Below are 18,013 nucleotides of genomic sequence, written 5' to 3' on the forward strand. Positions count from 1 at the left end.
TAAGTAAGGAAACTATGTCACTTGTGATTGGGACCAAAATTAGTGGATGATGATAGTGTTAAAGTGGAAATCCATGTGATGCAACTTCATATATATACTACTGTGGGTCGATGGCAAGTCATTGGACAATGGAACAAGAATATTTCAATTGAATAAGTTGGGCATGAGTTTGGATTCATCCTCTTTTTATAAAAGAATGTTCAAGAGAAGTCTAATGGAACTTCTTTTATAGCACCTCATGTAATTACATGTAGGGGCAATAAAATTAATCCACAAAAATATGATTTGTCTACCTGTCTAAATTTAAGTGGATTAGTAACTCGTTCATTTCTTAACTTAATTCATTTTGCCCCGCTCAATTCAACTCATCTAAATCGGTAGCCCAAATCATCTTTGTAACGCTTATATAGCCATAGTAAATTTCTTTTACTAGTTTAGTTTGGTAAGTAACAAATTGTAAGGGAAAAAAAACAAACTAACTAACTAACTAAAACTCGGCATGAGTTGGAAGGGTTAACCTATGACCCAATTTTAACTCATCTTGATCAAGTTCATCTCAACCCAAATAACTTTTGACGGATTATTAATCCGCCTAGATTTTGTCAAACCTACTTATTCTATACCCTAATTATACGAGGGGTTCAGCTTGAATAATTAAACAATATGAATAATTAAAACATTAGATACACGCATACATATGCATACAACACGCACATGCGTACACGCACATACACACATATACCACTACTAAAAAAATAGGATTTAGCGACGGACGAATTCCGTAGCTAAACAGCAAAATCCGTCGCTATTCCTATTTAACTACGGCTTAGCGACAGATATTTGTTAGCTACGAGCAATATAGCGACAAAGTTCGTAGCTAATTCCAGTTTTTTTAGTAGTGTACGTTAAGAGTATGCCTAATAATGAATGTAATGATATTCACGCCAATTAATCTAAGATTTGAAATTCCGATATGTTAAGTTAGATTTACATTCGACGATAAGTTAGATGATCCAGTTTTGTATCACTTGCATTACGTTTAATGTTATATATACAACAATCCCACGTGAGGTACAGAAGGTACGTAACTTACTCCTACCAATACACCGAAAGACGTATGTTATATATATAAAACAAAAAAGTTTAATCGTGAACATAATGATGTTAATGCTTATTACGTAAAGATTAGTCCAACATAGTTAATTATAGGGAATTTTACATAAATGACTACACTTTGGGGGTTTAAAATTTGCCATAGCTACAGTTTCAATATTTACATTGCATAGCTAAGGTTTACCCACATTTTGTATTCAAAAAATGGTTATATTCATGAATACAACGAATAAAAAAATTTCAAAAATTCTTTTCACTGTATTCAAGTCATATGTATTCAACTCATCTGTATTCATGTCAAATGTATTCATCTATAACTACTTTTACATTGTATTCACTTTATTGTATTTAAAAATCAGTGGTATTCAAACAACATAAATACAAAAAATATTGTATTCAACTTGTTGCATACTAATTTTTTTAGTGAAGGTTCGACAAGTAATACACTAAAAATTGAATACAAAAAACATAGATACACTAAAAATTAACAAAAACACTCAAAAAACTGAATACAAAACAATAAAATGAATACAATCTAAAAAATTAACCAAAAAACTCAAAAATAATGAATACAAATGCTCGATGGCATGTCTCGGACAATGGAACAAGAGATAAGAGAGAGAGAGATGTTCGGACGTGAGATACACTCGTAATTACATATATATTTCATTTATTAACTACAATGGAGGTAGGATCGTAGAAGGGTTATAAAGGGGACTAGTTTAGTTTGGTTGGTTTTGTGGTTTAGATGGAGGGCATGGTGGCGAAAGACGGGTGCTATTAGTTCCGCCTGATTTTGTCGGAGTATATATATAGAGAGAGAGGTGATGGAGAGAGAGGAAATGTTGGGAGGAGATTGTGAGAGAATAGAGAAAATAGTTTTTAATTCTAAATACAATATAATTTTACTATTCTAATTACCTTGTGTAATTGACATACAAGATTTAGCTATGAGATGTAGTTTGGGCAAAGTATAGCTACTAAATGTAAATAAGGCCTAATGTTCTCTACACTATGTAGATTTTTAACTTGAGATAACCAATCAAGTTTGGTGTAATTCACACTCACTAGGACCACGCGTAACATGCTTCATAATTCAATTGGGATAATTACAGCGAAATTCCATTTAGCCATCTAATTTATAAAATATGTACACAATGTATAGGTAATGTATATTTTATACCAAATATACATATAATCTACATACCTATACATATAATACACACACCTGTACATACCTACAACATATACAACCAAAGTATAGAGAGTGTATACTCCGGGCCATGTTTGGTAAACTAGATGGCCAAAGGGTCCATTTATGTAGTTTTCCAATTGAATTTCTACATTTCATTTGGGATTTTGACACTGCATATCTTGGTTCGGCTCCTGAAAACGTCCAACCAAAAAGAAAAATAAAGAGAAAATTAGATCACAGGTCAAGCTTTTAAAGTTAGACACATAAATAGCACAACTTTTAAAGTTCTTAGAAAATAACACCATAAATTAATGAATTAATTTTATCCTTATCTATATATATTGCTTTCTCTCTCATCACTATAACTCCAAAATTCATCCGTGTCTAGCTTTCAAACTGAATTTCTCTTTCACCCTCAAATTCACTCTCTCCACCTCAAACACACTACCTCTATATGCTTTAGGATAAATATTGATGGTGATTTTGGTGGAGTTTTAATGGGAAAAATTTATGAGCAACGATGATATTTAAGGAATTAATCTCTCCCCAACCCGCTCTAAACTCTTTTCTCTCCCATAAACCATAAATTCTTTTATGCTTTTACTATTGACATAGAGAAAATGAGATTTTTGTGTGAAGTGGAAGAAGGCAAGGGGAGTTTATAAAAGATCGCAGTTTGCATGTTTAAATCTTAAATTGTTGCATTTGATTTCTTGTAATTCTTCATTTTTCTCAATTGATTATTGTATCTTGGTACTTCTTTTTCTGTTCTTTGTGAACTCATGTATATATCAAAATGTATATTATTAATATACTAATAATATTATGAGTATAATAATATCTACTACGTATACCGGTAATACTATAAGTATAATGATAGTTATACTTGAAATATACTATATATATATATATTACCTATTAAAATATACCATGAATATTTCTCTAAATAAAAATGCATAAATAAACATAAACACATATATATTATACCATTATTATACCACTTGTATAATTAAATATTCCTAATTGCACCATTATGATACCACTTGTATAATTAAATATACTAAAATTATTTTATAAATATATTATTGATTCCATTATTAAGCTTTTTATACAATTAACTATCACTTATGGGGAGGGGGAGGGGGAAGTCGTATCACTGAGAGAGAATATAAGAAGAGTTTGGATGGAAATTGGAAACCTTAAGCATAATTATAGGAATGACAGGATTTGTTTCAACTTATGGAGGCTAATTTTTAGGGCGAAAATGTAGGAAGGAGAAATCATTCTAGTGCATATTTTAGAAGGATTATAAAACAAAAATCAAATTATAGCCGACACGGTTTGTAAGTTCAATAATGCTGCCCAACTTTTGTAAATATTTTTAAAATAATGCAGAATTATGTTTTTTCCCCAAAAATAAAACTGGTCCAAAGTTAAATGGGTCCAATTTTTTTTTGCTTATTTTAAGCACAAAATATATTAATTTGGCCCAAACACTTTGGTTCAATTTATAAGCCAATCCAAACGGGCTCTCAATAATGCTGCCCAACTTTTGTAAATATTTTTAAAATAATGCAGAATTATGTCTTTTCCCCAAAAATAAAACGGCAATATTTTTAAATGGTCTTTAAATTTTGCCCTCATATTTGAAATCTTTAAATTTTGCCCTTCGGATAAACCCATAGGTTCCAGTTCGAACCCACGCGCGAGTCAAAATTTTAAAAAAATTCGCAAGGCAAGTTTAAATTTCGCTATGCCCCCAACGGCATACACTTGTGAAGGAATTACCAAAGTTATGCGGACCTCTTATGCCTTATGGGCGGACAAGATAAGTATGCCGGTCCGTAACTTTGATAATTCATTCAAAAGTTTATGCGGATCCGCATAAAAGTTTGCCCATTAAAAGTATGCCCCCACCGGCATAACTTTGTGAAGGAATTATCAAAGTTATCTGGACCCGCATACTTATGCCTTATGGGCGGACTTGGCATAAGTATGCCGGTCCGCATAACTTTGATAATTCCTTCATAAAGTTATGCCGGTCCGGATAAAAGTTTGCACAAAGATTAGTAAAATATGTTCCCCATTCAATGCAAATTTGTCTTTCAAGGAATTATCAAAACAATGCCGACTAGTATACTTATTTCCATTTTATATAAGTGTTCAAGCACTTCGGTCCGAATAAAATGTGTAATTCCACAAGAGTAGAAATAAAACAAAATTTAGATGCATATGTTACGTGTTTGAGGCCAAAAGCTCACCATTGCGCAATATTTTTTTAAAATTTAAGAAGCGAAAATATGTTCGATAAATATGAAACAACAATAGGAAAACGATAGACAATATAAAAGTATGCCCCCAAAACTTTAAACATTATCAAAGTTATGAGGGGAAAATTATAAAGACCACCCTAAAAGAATGGGTCATAAAATTTGTAATTCAAAAAAATGAAATAAAACTGGTCCAAAGACACCATTTGCTTTCAACTATATTAGGCCCATTTGGTTCAAAAGAAGCCCGCTTCTAATAGTTTAGTCCATGTTTTATCCGGTCCATTTGAAGATGATAAATTGACATAAATGGTCATCCACAAAAATAATAGCTAGTAAATGTGTATTTTTTTTTTTGTATATAAACATATATACATAAAATATACATATTTTATACATAATAATGTACATTTTTTTTTTTTTGTATATTTGGGTAGTGAAATGTATTTTATTTTTTGGGCGACCGGCCAAATGTATAACTTGCCCTTTGAAAATTACCTCTGACTATATATGAGTAGAGATATCATTACGAGTTACGATACTCCTATAAGTTTTTTCAAAACTAAATACATCGATAACCTTTTATACTTGTCAGTAAATTTCATTTTGATATTGAACATATGATAAAGTATATATATTAAACACTTCTTGGTTATATTTTGAAAAAGATTTGGCGTGTTCTCAAACGCCTATTATGTAGATACATTTATCACCTAAAATATGTCTCCTCCTTTAATTATACACATTTTCATATAAATTAAAACATGTTAGGGATTTTACGGTTTGTTGTGCCTATTATTTAAATATTCTTTTGGTGTCTAGCGCAATTTTTTTGTGTTGCATATTTTAGGATTTAATGTTATTTTCTTGGTGTATATGATTAATATTTTTCCCCACTATTTCCATTTTCCATCAAATCTAACGAACATAAGTTGTTAAATACTTGACATAGACGAGGTGTAAACTTTCGGCAAACTTAAAGAATCAAAATTGTTCAGTGGGAAAAGGATCAAATATAATCCTCTACTTTATCCTCCGTTAGTGATAATGAACCAAAATATTCCTGTCGTCTATAAAGTTTACACATGTACCCTAATCTCCTCTCTCACCAAAATCATTTCTTAAAATCCACAACCATCCACTGCTTGCCACCATCTCCTCTCTCACTATTTCTTGCTCCACAACCATCACTGCCGGCGAGCTCATGACTTCGGAGCTCCGAACGAAAACCACCGAGATGTCAACTTTATATACGGCAGGGGTATTTTTGTTCACTATCACTAACAGAGGATAAAATTGGCTAATAACTCAAATATAAGGGACCATTTCTGTCATTCTTTTGAATCTCAATGGACCACACCTAACCATTTCCCGCTCAAAATTCAAACTGATTTCACTTTCCCAAAAATTCTACACAAAAACATATACTCTCAACCAGATCCACAGAGAAAAGTAAATGTTCTTCAACAAAATTGTTCGAAAAGTAAATTTTCTTCCACAAAATTGTTCGAAAAGTGAATTTTTTCCCCTCAAAATCGTTCGAAAAGTGAATTTTGTGCCTCAAAATCGTTCGAAAAGTGAATTTTGTGCCTCAAAATCGTTCAAAAAGTGAATTTTGTTCCTCAAAATCGTTCGAGAAGTGATTTCCCCCCTCAAAATCGTTCGAAAAGTGAATATTTCCCTCAAAAATAGTTCGAAAAGTGAATTTTCCCCTCAAAATCGTTCGAAAAAATGCCAGTTCAAGCACTAGATTCAGAAGAATTACACAAAAAACTAACCGAAAAAATCGCTAGGGTTTTAGATGATGCTCGATCATCACACGCTACACATTTACGAAAACTCAAGGAACTCTTATCTCTCCGATCTGCTACGAACTCTTCGGAGAAGTTTTTCGATGCATTTTCGAGAGCGTTAACGCCGATATTTGATTTTCAACGTCGAACTGGTTCTGCTGAGCGAATTGTTAGATTTGTTGCGGTTTTCGCTAGTGTGAGAGATGATAAATGTTGTTTGCATTGTGATGAGTTTTTGGAGAAGTTTTTGAAGTTTTTGGTTGTAGCTGCTGTAGCGGCTAGTAAAACTGCTAGAATTAGGGCTTGCCAGATTATTTCTGAGGTAAGAAAGTTCTAAAATAAGTGAAATTTGCACTTTATGAAGTTTTTGTTGTTGTTGTGTTCATTTTTGCCAGATAATTTCTGAGGTAGAAAGTTCCAAAATAAGTGAAAATTGCACTTTATGATTTTTTTTTGGGTTGTTGTTGTGTGCATTTTTGCCAGATAAGGTGGAAAGTTCTAAAATAAGTGAAAATTGTACTTTAAACTTTTGTTGTTGTTGTTGTTGTTTGTTGTTGTGTGCCTATTTTGCTTACTAATTTGAACTAATCACTGGATAGGGAAATGTAAAATTATGTGCAATTATCAATTTGATGAACAGAGAGAAAGTAGGAGGATTCGATTTTGCTTTTAATTTTGATAAATATATTGTTTTGATGAGTTTTTGGAGAAGTTTTTGAAGTTTTTGTAGCAGCTAGTAAAACCGCTAGGATTAGGGCTTACCAGATAATTTCTGAGGTGAAAACTTCTAAAATATGTGAAAATTATGCTTTATGCTTATTTTGTGCCTATTTTTGCCTACTTATTTAAAGTTTGAACTAATCATTGGATAGGCAAATGTAAAATTGTGTGTAATTGTCAATTTGCTGAGTAGAGAGAAAGAATAAATAAGCCTTTATGTTACATTGTTCCTCTCTTTGTAACATTAATTTGTTGCCCAAGCAACTACATATATAAGCACACACTAAACTTGAATTAGGGCTTGCCAGATAATTTTTGAGGTATGAATAGGGATACTAGCATTTTTTGTCCCTAAATTATAGGCTCCTATTATGGCCCTTGTGATAGATGAAACACATTTGACTTTCAATTAATCGAAATGCGAGTTTTTAGTCCTTTTATGAAAGAAGTAGTATCTGAACTACTTTTAGAAGTATATTATCATTAAATATGGAACAATAATACATGCTTAATACAACTTATCGGTAATTTAGTGGTGGAATGATCAATAATTATAGTAAATTTGTCAATATTCATGGCAGGAGGATCAAAACTGCAGATTTCAATTAATTGGAGGTTAAATGTGCTTAGTCAAATATTACAAGGATCAAAATTAGAATTTACTAGTAATTGAATGACCAAAAGTGCGATTAACCCATTGTAAAAAGTTCAAAAACAAGTATAAATTGTACTTTATGATTTTTTTTTTTTTTTTGTCTATATGTGCCTATTTTGCCTACTTATTTGAACTAATCATTGGATGAGAAATGTAAAAATTGTGTGCAATTATCAATTTGATGAACAGAGAGAAAGTAGGAGGATTTAATTTTGCTTTTAATTTTGATAAGTAAATAGTTTCGAGATGCAAGGTCATTCCTTAAAGCACATTAATATGAACTGAGAATATATCTCCTCAGAGTGCATTGCTTCTTTTGGCTACTGTTTTTATAAAACATCAATATTGTAGCTGACAAAAGTGTTAAAAAAAAAAAGTGATGAATGTAGTAAAAGGTGCAGCTTTATCCACACCTCAAATGTGAAAAATATGAACTTTTACCTGCTAGTTGTGAAACTTTTTTAGCACTTATGACATATACTGTGCTTGCATTGTGAAGCCAGTTTCGTATTTCACTATATTGTTATCAGCAATTCGAGTTTGGTGTGTGCTTATATATGTAGTTGCTTGGGAAACATATTCATGTTACAAAGAAACGAATAACGTACCCTAAAAGCTTATTTATTATTTTGTAGAGAACGAACTTCAGATTAAATTGACTCTGTTATCATTAATTTATAATCTTTTTGTTCGCTGTAATCAAGGTAAAATAGAAAGAAACCTCGAAATGAGAAATCAAGGATTGGCTTAAAAAATATTTAGAGAGAATACAAAGTAGTCAATATGCATGGAGAAGGAAAACCATGCATCTGAAAGAGTGTAAGGTGAAAGAACCACAGAGATACTAATTGCAAGGTTCCCAGTTAGAACCCACAAGTCCTGCTTTTAGTTTCTGTCACACATATCTTCAAAAAATCTTTTTGTGAAGTTGAATCCCGTCGCAGTCCCATTTCCCATATTTATATGACAATGCATCAACTTTTCCTTATCGAATTTTCTTTACACTGCATTGGAGTGTCACCAGAGTGTTATACAGTAAGAAGATACATAACATACCAAAGTGAATTAAAAGTTCTATCGGATAGTCTTGAGACCAATGATGTTATATGGCGGTGAATGTTTACCTAGTACATCTACAATATGGGGGGCCATGACATGTTGATGCTAAGATGAACCTACCTACATACAAAGTTTGGCATAATTAGAAACCATCACATTTCATAGAGGATGTATGTACTTAATATAGCGATAAAATGAGAGACCCATGATTGATGGTAATAAAATGCTTAAAAGGGACGAGGCAGACTTAAATCATTAGTAGAGAAATAGTTGAAAAGGATATATGCTCTCTCTGAATTAGTGTAGACTTACCTAAGAAAAGGAAACAAAAGTGAAAGATCCATATAGGTAATTCCAGTTAATTGAGAATAATAACCAACATTATCCATATAGGTAATTACGCTTACATTAGGATTGATATTTGCTAGGGTTCTTCTTTGTTGGATAGAAATTGTATTTTTGTAGGTCCTGTATGAGAGTTAGAACCTCTAGCTATAACAAACTCTTAATGTGGTTTTAAAGATAAATTATGAGTAAAATGAAATTGGCCTCCATTTAGATGATTCATATAGCTGATCCCAAACTAGTTTGTAATTGGGTGTAGTTGATCGAATTCAAATTTATGTCATACTAATTGAGCTATGTAATCTCACATTATGTTTTCTCTAGTTTCGGGTTTAAAATCAAAAGATTAAGGTAATTTCCCTTCTCTTTCAAAATTTGGTTACTTTTGATCTTATGATTTCTCTTTTTTATGAAAATATACGAGCTTTTACTTTCTTTTGCTTTTGTCCCACTTATATCTCGATTCCGTTGTAAACTCGTAAGTTTTAATCTCCTTGAGGATTTTCTTTTCTTCTAGATCATAATACGATTGCCAGATGACACAGAAGTCAGCTCTGAACTTTGGGATGAAGTATTAGAGAGCATGAAGTTGCGTGTTGGTGATAAGGTTGCTGCTGTTCGTACTTTTGCTGTGAGGGCGCTTTCACGGTTCGTGAATGACACAGAAAATGCCGACATTTTGGAACTATTTCTAGAGACACTTCCTCTTGAACAAAATGTGGTGAGTTTTTTACCTTTATGTGTAAGCAGTGTATTCCTTAGATGAAAATGATGCATTATACTTCATTATTTTTACCTTTATGTGTAAGCAGTGTATTCCTTAGATGAAAATGATGCATTATACTTCATTACATATTGCTCTAAACAGTTGGTATGCAACTCATTTCGTCTATATATTACCTAATCTTTGTGAAGAATTATAGCATCTATGCATATTTTACTTCATCAATGAAACCTGAAAGGTCATAATGTAACTATATCCAAATGAATTGATGAATTCCTCTTTATTGCATTGTCTGCAGGATGTCCGAAGGACAATTGTCTTATGCCTTCCACCATCCCATGCATCTTCTGCTGCTATAATTGATTGTACCCTCGATGTGAGTGAATCAGTACGCAAAGCAGCTTATTGCGTTATTGCTAGTAAATTTCCCCTGCAGAGCCTCAGGTAACTTTAAGCCATTGCTTAAATGTATCATCTTTGACTTCCCCTTGCGCGCCTTGCCTTGTCTTGGGATGATATCCATTCTTTTCTTGAGAGTCACTGAGAAGTGTGTATTTTCCATTATTTGTGTAGCTTGCATCTATCATCAGTATTCCTGCAGAGAATATATCTCATATCTGGGGTTGTGTGCAATTAAAAGTATTATTGTTGTCAGTCAAACTGGTTATTCTCCCTGGCATTCTTCCGTTGCTGACTACAATTAACCTCCACATTATGTCCTAAAATAAACAAGAAGCCAATATAGCCAACTAATTCATACCCTTGTTTTCTTCTCGGTCAATATCAAGAGAGTTCTATAAAGGTTATATTTTTTTTTCTTTTTTCTTTTTAAGTCATCTGTTAGCATTACAAGTACAGTCCTCCAAACTTGGAATTCGTGATGGCCACTTGATTTAACCTGGAACAGTGTTTCATTGAGAATCTTTTGTTATCCTGATATCTTATTAAATTCATTTCACATGTTAGTGTATTAACTCTGGAAGTATTGGAGCTTAGATTTGCGTAACCCAATTCACAACCAAAAGGGATACGAGCCTCTTTGCTTTTTTTATTGTTCTGTTAGCATCAGCCAGATATTTTATCAGTCAGTGAAAAAAAAAATTTTCATAGTTAACTGGAAAATGGTACCATATGCATGTCGGATCAAATTCTTACACATCCTATCTGGTATATTGTAGAAAATCTAAATTCATACACATGCTTGAGAGTCCTGTTCTCGGATTTATAACCATTAAGCTGCTAAAGGTTTTTGAATCTTTGATGCTCGGAATCTCTCTCTCTTTCTCTCTCTCACTCGCTCCCTCCTTGTTATATACATAGCGCGCGCGCGCACACACACACTCTCATCTATACATATAATTTCTGTCCTTTTTTTTTTTTCCTTACTTCTTGCCAGTGTGTTTTTGAAATCAGTTGCATAGTGCTGTGTAGCTATTTACAGCTGCTTTAGCCTTTAGCTCGGAAGAGTTAGGACCTTTCAGTATTTTTATTTTTATGTCAAGACCTTTTAACTATTCAACAAAGTATAATGTGTAGCACATTTTGAATGTTAACACTGAAGTATGTTGCCATGGAATGGTTTAAATTATAGATTTAATGCTCTCAACTCCATTTAGATTCATGTGATGTATTCATTGTGTAAGGTTCATCATAAAATTGGCTAGATGTATGCAGCTGTGTGTTAAAAAGATGCTTTAATTTTTTCTACTCTTATTTAAGTAGGTTCCATTCATAGATATCCTATAACATGTTAGTGTTTCCTTCATATTGCAGCATCAAGCTCAGAACACTTATTTTGGAGAGAGGACTTGCTGATCGTGCTCCATCTGTTGTACGGGAGTGCTTTAGAATGCTGAAAGATGAGTGGCTCATCAACTGTTGCAATGGAGACCCGCTAGAACTACTTAAATATCTTGATGTGGAAACATATGAATCAGTCGGAGAGTCTGCCATGGACAGTCTATTAAAAGCAGGACTGATTAAGTTACAAGATGGTCAAAGTCTGAGGCAATTTTTCAGATCAAGTAATGACACTGTCGAAGGTTGGTCTTAGAAATTTAAACTATTTGATGGCTACTTCTTTTGCTTTCTCAGGCTTAATATGCTTATTGGTTCATATCTATTTCCGTTTTTAATAAAAAACTAGGTTTACATGTAATTGTTGATACAAGTTTTCTGAAAATGAAGAACAGAACGACAAATTGCATACCTAGTTTTGTTACGTATATTGCTAGAGATATTCAAATTTGTTTTTTTCTTCATAAAAGTGATTGTTTCATGAAGTCTGGAGCAATTTATGCTCGCAGTTCTATCATTTAATCGCATATCCTCTCTGCATCCCAGGTCAGTGCAATCTTAGCATCCAACTCATGGAAGCAGAAGTTGCTTTCTTCTGGAGAGCTGTCTGTAAGCACTTGCAAATGGAGGCACAAGTGGGTATTTATTATTTGTTTATCAGGTCTCATGTTGTGTCTTCAACTGTCTGAATTAACATCTTGTGGCTCAAAACTCCTTAAAACATACCGAGTTATTTCTTCTATAGATCCAACATTTAACTTCTCTGTAATGTTTCAAGAGCCTCACTGGAAGACTAAAACCAGAAATAAGTGAACAACTTTCTTGTTTCACCTTATTTATCTGAGCAGTAAATGGATATCATTCAGTTAAAAAAATGTAGCTAATCACAATTAATGACATCTGCTGAATAGATTGGATGTCAATTCTTATGTATTTTTGTGCTTACCAAAGTGGTTTGCTTGGATTGCATGATATGAATAGGGAATGAAGTGAGATATCTATATTGGTTGGGCTAGAGCATTATGTGATATTTTCACACTTAATTTCAACATTTATGGGTCCAGTTATAGATCTGTGTCGATTAACTGGCTAGTCACTTGCATATGCATTATGCTGAAATAAGGTACTACATGCTGTACTGGTTAGTTCATGTTTTTATGAATAACTCACAGTAATCAGTTATTTATTTGACTTCTATTTTTGTGAAAGAAGAACACGCAATTGGTACTTTGAATGAGTACAAATTGGTCATTCTTGCTGTAATAAGTTCTTTTGCTACTATCTAATTCTATTGAGGTCATTTATGTCCTCAATTTGAATTATGTGAATATCAATTATGAAGGTCCAAAATAACTAACTAAATCTAACATTACGAAGAGCAGGTTCCTTCACAATTTTCCTGTAGAAGTATGTTGGAACATATTTGAGCATAGCCTGAAGTGGCAAACCTAGTCGCTATTTATCTATCTTAAACATGAAAAAGGCATGTTGCTATAAATGAACTTTTTATTTGGATGATGAGTAGTACCAATATTTTCTCATCACCATTTTGTATATATTCCATCTGATTACCAAACAGGCAAAGGGATCTGAAGCTGCTACAACAATGGGCACAGAGTCTGCTGTATATGCAGCAGAAGCATCAGATAAAAATGATCTTCTTGACAGAGTTCTTCCTGCTTCTATTGGTGATTATGTTGAATTGGTTAAAGCTCACACAGTTGCTGGTGAGGAATTTGTTTGTAGGTCTTAAGTTTTTAAGATCTCTGTCCGCTGTTTTCTTTTCCTTCCATTTTGTGCTATTGATGACCGTACCTGAATATCGCAGGAATCAATTACCGATTTGCATCTCGCCAACTGCTATTGCTTGGTGCGATGCTTGATTTTTCTGACGTTACGAACAGAAGAGTTGCAAATGAATTTCTGCAGGAGTTGCTTCACATACCCCCTGATCATGAATTAGATGAGCATGACAATGAAGTTGTCATAGGAGATGGTATCAATCTTGGTGGTGATAAAGATTGGGCTGCTGCTGTGGCAGAGTTGGCAAGAAAAGTCCATTCAGCTCCAGGAGAATTTGAGGAAGTAGTTTTACAGGTAGTGGAGGAACTTGCTAGACCTTGCAGAGAGAGGACAGCAGACTTCATGCAGTGGTTGCACTGTCTTGCTGTGATTAGCCTTCTCTTAGAACATGCTCAGTCTTTTCGCTGGATGCATGGAAAAGCAATAGAACCGACTGAAGTTTTGCATTCTGTATTGCTTCCTGGGGTCTGTATCTTGGAAAAGTTACCTTCTCTAATGAATTGCCATAATGTTTCGTGTTGTTTATTTTTCTGTTACTTACATTACAGAATTCTGAGATATTTTGTATTGTTCTGACATGCAGGCAAAACATGTCCACTTAGACGTTCAGAGGGCTGCTATTAGGTGCCTTGGTCTCTTTGGATTGTTAGAAAGGAGACCTTGTGAAGATTTAGTAAAGCAACTAAGATCTTCTTTTGTTAAGGGTCCCTCTTCAATTACTGTTATGGCTTCTAAGGCATTGATTGACCTTGGATTGTGGCATGGTCCTAATATACTTGATAAAGCAATGAACCAGGATCTCTCATCACAACTCCAAGATCATAAAATAAATTTATCTGATATCAAATTCAGCATTGCAAGTGATGATGTGGAGATAGAATTACTTGACCTGTTATATGCTGGATTGGAGAAGCACAATTCAGGTGATTCCGATGACTGTGATGAACATGAGAATGTTCAAACAGTTCTTGGTGAGGGATTTGCTAAGATTCTTCTGCTAAGTAAGAAGTATCCGAGCATACCTACATTGTCAAATCCTCTGCTATTAGCTAAGCTCATAAGCTTGTATTTCTGTAGTGAGAATAAGGAACTTGAGAGGTAAATCTCTTTGCCGTTCACTTAAGTTTATTCTCATCTTCTGAAAATGCATCTGATAATAGTTTACCTCACAGGTTGAAGCAATGCCTTTCTGTATTCTTTGAGCATTATCCATCCCTCTCATTGAACCACAAGGTTTGTAGAATTTCAAATTTCTGCAAAATATATGAGATTTGGATAAGATTTGCTTGTCATTTTGGTTTTGTGTTATTAAAGAAAACTTCTGGTTTGTAATGCAGAAATGTTTATCTAAGGCTTTCATGCCAGTTATGCGCTCTTTGTGGCCAGGCATCAATGGCAATGCCACAGGATCTACATTCATGGTCTCTAACATGCGAAAGCGTGCTACCCAAGCATCACGTTTTATGGTGCAGATGATGCAGGCTCCCTTGTATTATGAGGAAACTGCACCAGCCAATGAAAATGGTAATGAAAACCACAACGATTCAGCTGAACCCTCTTCTCTGCTCGAGAGTGGAGAAGAAGGGCTTGCAGTACGTATCGCTGCCGAGGTATTTATTCACAGCTTCCTCTTCAGCGTCCTCATCACAGTTAGTTTAACGGACATATATGTGTACAATACTTTTACCAGTATTCCTGTTCTGTTCATTGCAATGAAAATTTCTTTGGGTTGTCTGTCAAGGTTGCCAGCTTCCATGCAAAGAAGACAGCTGCAGAGAAAGCATACGTTTCTGCGCTGTGTAAGACACTATTCTTGCTTCACTTTAGACCGACAGAACAAGGGGCTGTCAAATTAATAAGGCAGCTGTTGAATCGTATTACCATACTAGCTGAAAGAGAGCTTCTTAAGGAGTTGAAACAGATGGCTGAGAGACTAAAGGGTTTAGACAAATCTCCAGACCAAAAGCTATCATCTGACGAAGTTAAACTTATTTTAGGTAACTATTTTTGGTTTAGTGGCTTTAATACAGCAGTTACCATGTCATTTTGTTTAAAATTTTTGAAGAGTCATCATACATAATTCCTTTATGTGTAGGGAAATGCTTTGGTCATTCAAGCTTCTGCTTTTCCTTTTAAGATTATTTCCTCTGGAATGTAGTGTCCACTACGGATAATTAGATCAAACCTGAAAAGACCCCGTGCATCCACAGCTGGTGCTGGTGAACAGCCCTTCCTTTTATTCATCTAGGGTGATAAAATCAGGGATTCTCTTTCCTTCTATAAGAGAGGGGGGGGGGGGGGTGTTCAATATTGAGTTTTGAATCTGTGTTATTGTCAGTTCTACATCCAACAGGTGTGGTTGTAGCTGGAATTGTTTCCTTAGTCTCTAATACAACAATAGTGGAGAAGTTTTTCCTCAGCTATGAAAAGCAACACATTATATTTGACTTCTATATACCAACATTGTAAAATTTTTCTACAAACACTGATAGTGTAAACTTTCCTTAACATGTTTATTATAAACGTATATCCAAGAGTTGGCAGTACTTGCATGGATTCTTATTGGAGTCAATTGAATCTCTTAGATATTTGCTTATGGTAATTTTGTTAACGTGTTTTATCATGTTTCAGGAAAGTTGGATATTGATATCGTACTTGATGAGGACGAGTCGATAGAAGTACTGCCAACTCCAGCGCCAAAATCAACTAGAACGATTCGTGCAAGGAGACGAGCAAAGGAAGTAGAAGAATCTTCATCAGATGAAGAATTCACCCAATCCGTTCTCCCAACTAATCCTGTTGTGACTAGTACTCGGTCACAGAGGGCTAGCAAGACTGCAGCATTGACAAAGATGACCGTCAAAAGCACAATAAAAATTGATGAATACGATGATGAGGAAGACGGAGAGGAGGCAGATTCTCAGTCTGAAGTTACATCTGATGATGATTCTGATATATAGGGTATATTAAAGCACATTCCCTCTGGTGCCTTTCGCTTACATATTTGGTTGAATACTTTTTGTATTATGAGATTTATTGGCGGTTCTGCTTGTGTGCATCTCGTACAACAAGCAGAATACTGATAGATTTGTAACTAAACATTTCTCTATCTGGTTTGAAAGTTAGTTCAATAGAGTAATGTATTTGTTTAGTTAAGGCGCTACCTTTTATACTATGTTTAGAGTATGAGAGTCAAACGGATTAATTTTAAATGTGAAATGAAAAATCAAGTCCTTGATTTCCTTTTTTGGGAAGCTGTTTTAGAAAACCATAGCTAAAGTAATCAACCTCTTGTCTTCCAAATAATGATTGTTTTATATTTGTTGTGAAAGTGGATGTAACTATCTTTCCTGAAAACATTGAATTAAAATATCGAAAAAGGAATCTCAATGTATTGGAAATGGTTTAAATTTGCCATCATTCCCCTATTAAACCCTCTTTAATGTTAATTTTGAAGGTAAAAGTGTCTCTCGTTCCACCTAATGGACCTCATTTTTTCAACAGTTAATGTTATATTACCATTTGTATATACTTCCTCTATTCTAGTTTAACTATTGCTTTAGCTTTTTTCACGCCAATTAAGAAAAATATTAAATACAAGGTATAATTTATTAAATTATTCTTATCTATTTATATGTTTTTTAAGAATTGATCAATATTAAGAAGGATTAGTTTTTTAATTTTAAGGTATAGTTAGAAAAAATTGCCAACTTTGATCTTGACTTCCTAAAGTGACTCTTATTTTATCACACAGTTTTTTTATAGCTAAATTAGCTATTAAAATGAGACAGAGGGAGTATTTTGTAAAAGAACACTCTCGCTAGTTTTTGAAATCGAAAAATCTCCCTAAACCGGGTAAATATTATCCCATTTTTGTACCTATAGGAAAAAATTTGCTAAGACGTAACCAAAGAAGGATGAAGGCCCATTACTATACCCATCTAATAGCCCAACAAGATTCCAATATCTAGCCCAAATCAGCTCATAAGCTTAGTGCTTCATGTGCACTTCTCTCTCTCGATTAAAATTCTAAAGTGATCTTTCACCGGATTAAATATTATCCCATTTTTGTATATAAACTAATGAAAAAAAAAATTGCTAAGAAGTAACTAAAGAAGGATGAAGGCCCATTACAATACCCATCTAATAGCCCAACAAGACTCCAAAATCGAGCCCAAATCAGCTTATAAGTTTAGTGCTTCTCGTGCACTTCTCTCTCTATTTTGATTTTTTTGGATCCAAAGGGTTTATTCTCTGTGTGGGCAGGTGGATTATCAATTAATCCTTTTTATAATTACAGCACTCTCAAGTTTTATAAAGTGGTAACTACATTTTCTATTTCCTTACCATTTTTACAATTCTTCTCAAATTTATATCGTATCTATATAACTGTTCAGATTTTATTACAATTGATTTATTTATTTTAGTATATGCAGAAGTCCCTAAAATATACAGAGACATATGTATAAATAATTTTTTTTTTTGAAAAATAGAAGATCATCCTGGTCCATTTGGATTATGGTCTTACATTTAGAGGGG

At 33.7% G+C, this 18,013-nt stretch overlaps 1 protein-coding gene across 1 annotated transcript; it reads left to right on the plus strand.

The window, feature by feature from the left end:
* The first annotated feature begins 5,929 nt into the window (after positions 1 to 5,929).
* Positions 5,930 to 16,716, plus strand: LOC132058885 (uncharacterized). The gene is made up of 12 exons (XM_059451275.1): positions 5,930 to 6,693; positions 9,668 to 9,871; positions 10,173 to 10,318; positions 11,648 to 11,916; positions 12,218 to 12,306; positions 13,251 to 13,398; positions 13,500 to 13,939; positions 14,058 to 14,572; positions 14,647 to 14,707; positions 14,812 to 15,084; positions 15,216 to 15,471; positions 16,106 to 16,716. Exons 1-12 carry the CDS (start codon positions 6,310 to 6,312, stop codon positions 16,432 to 16,434), a joined length of 3,114 nt encoding a protein of 1,037 aa, XP_059307258.1. The 5' UTR covers positions 5,930 to 6,309; the 3' UTR covers positions 16,435 to 16,716.
* The last annotated feature ends 1,297 nt before the right edge of the window (positions 16,717 to 18,013 follow it).

Source organism: Lycium ferocissimum, chromosome 6 (genome assembly GCF_029784015.1).
Source record: "Lycium ferocissimum isolate CSIRO_LF1 chromosome 6, AGI_CSIRO_Lferr_CH_V1, whole genome shotgun sequence".
Classification (NCBI taxonomy): domain Eukaryota; kingdom Viridiplantae; phylum Streptophyta; class Magnoliopsida; order Solanales; family Solanaceae; genus Lycium; species Lycium ferocissimum.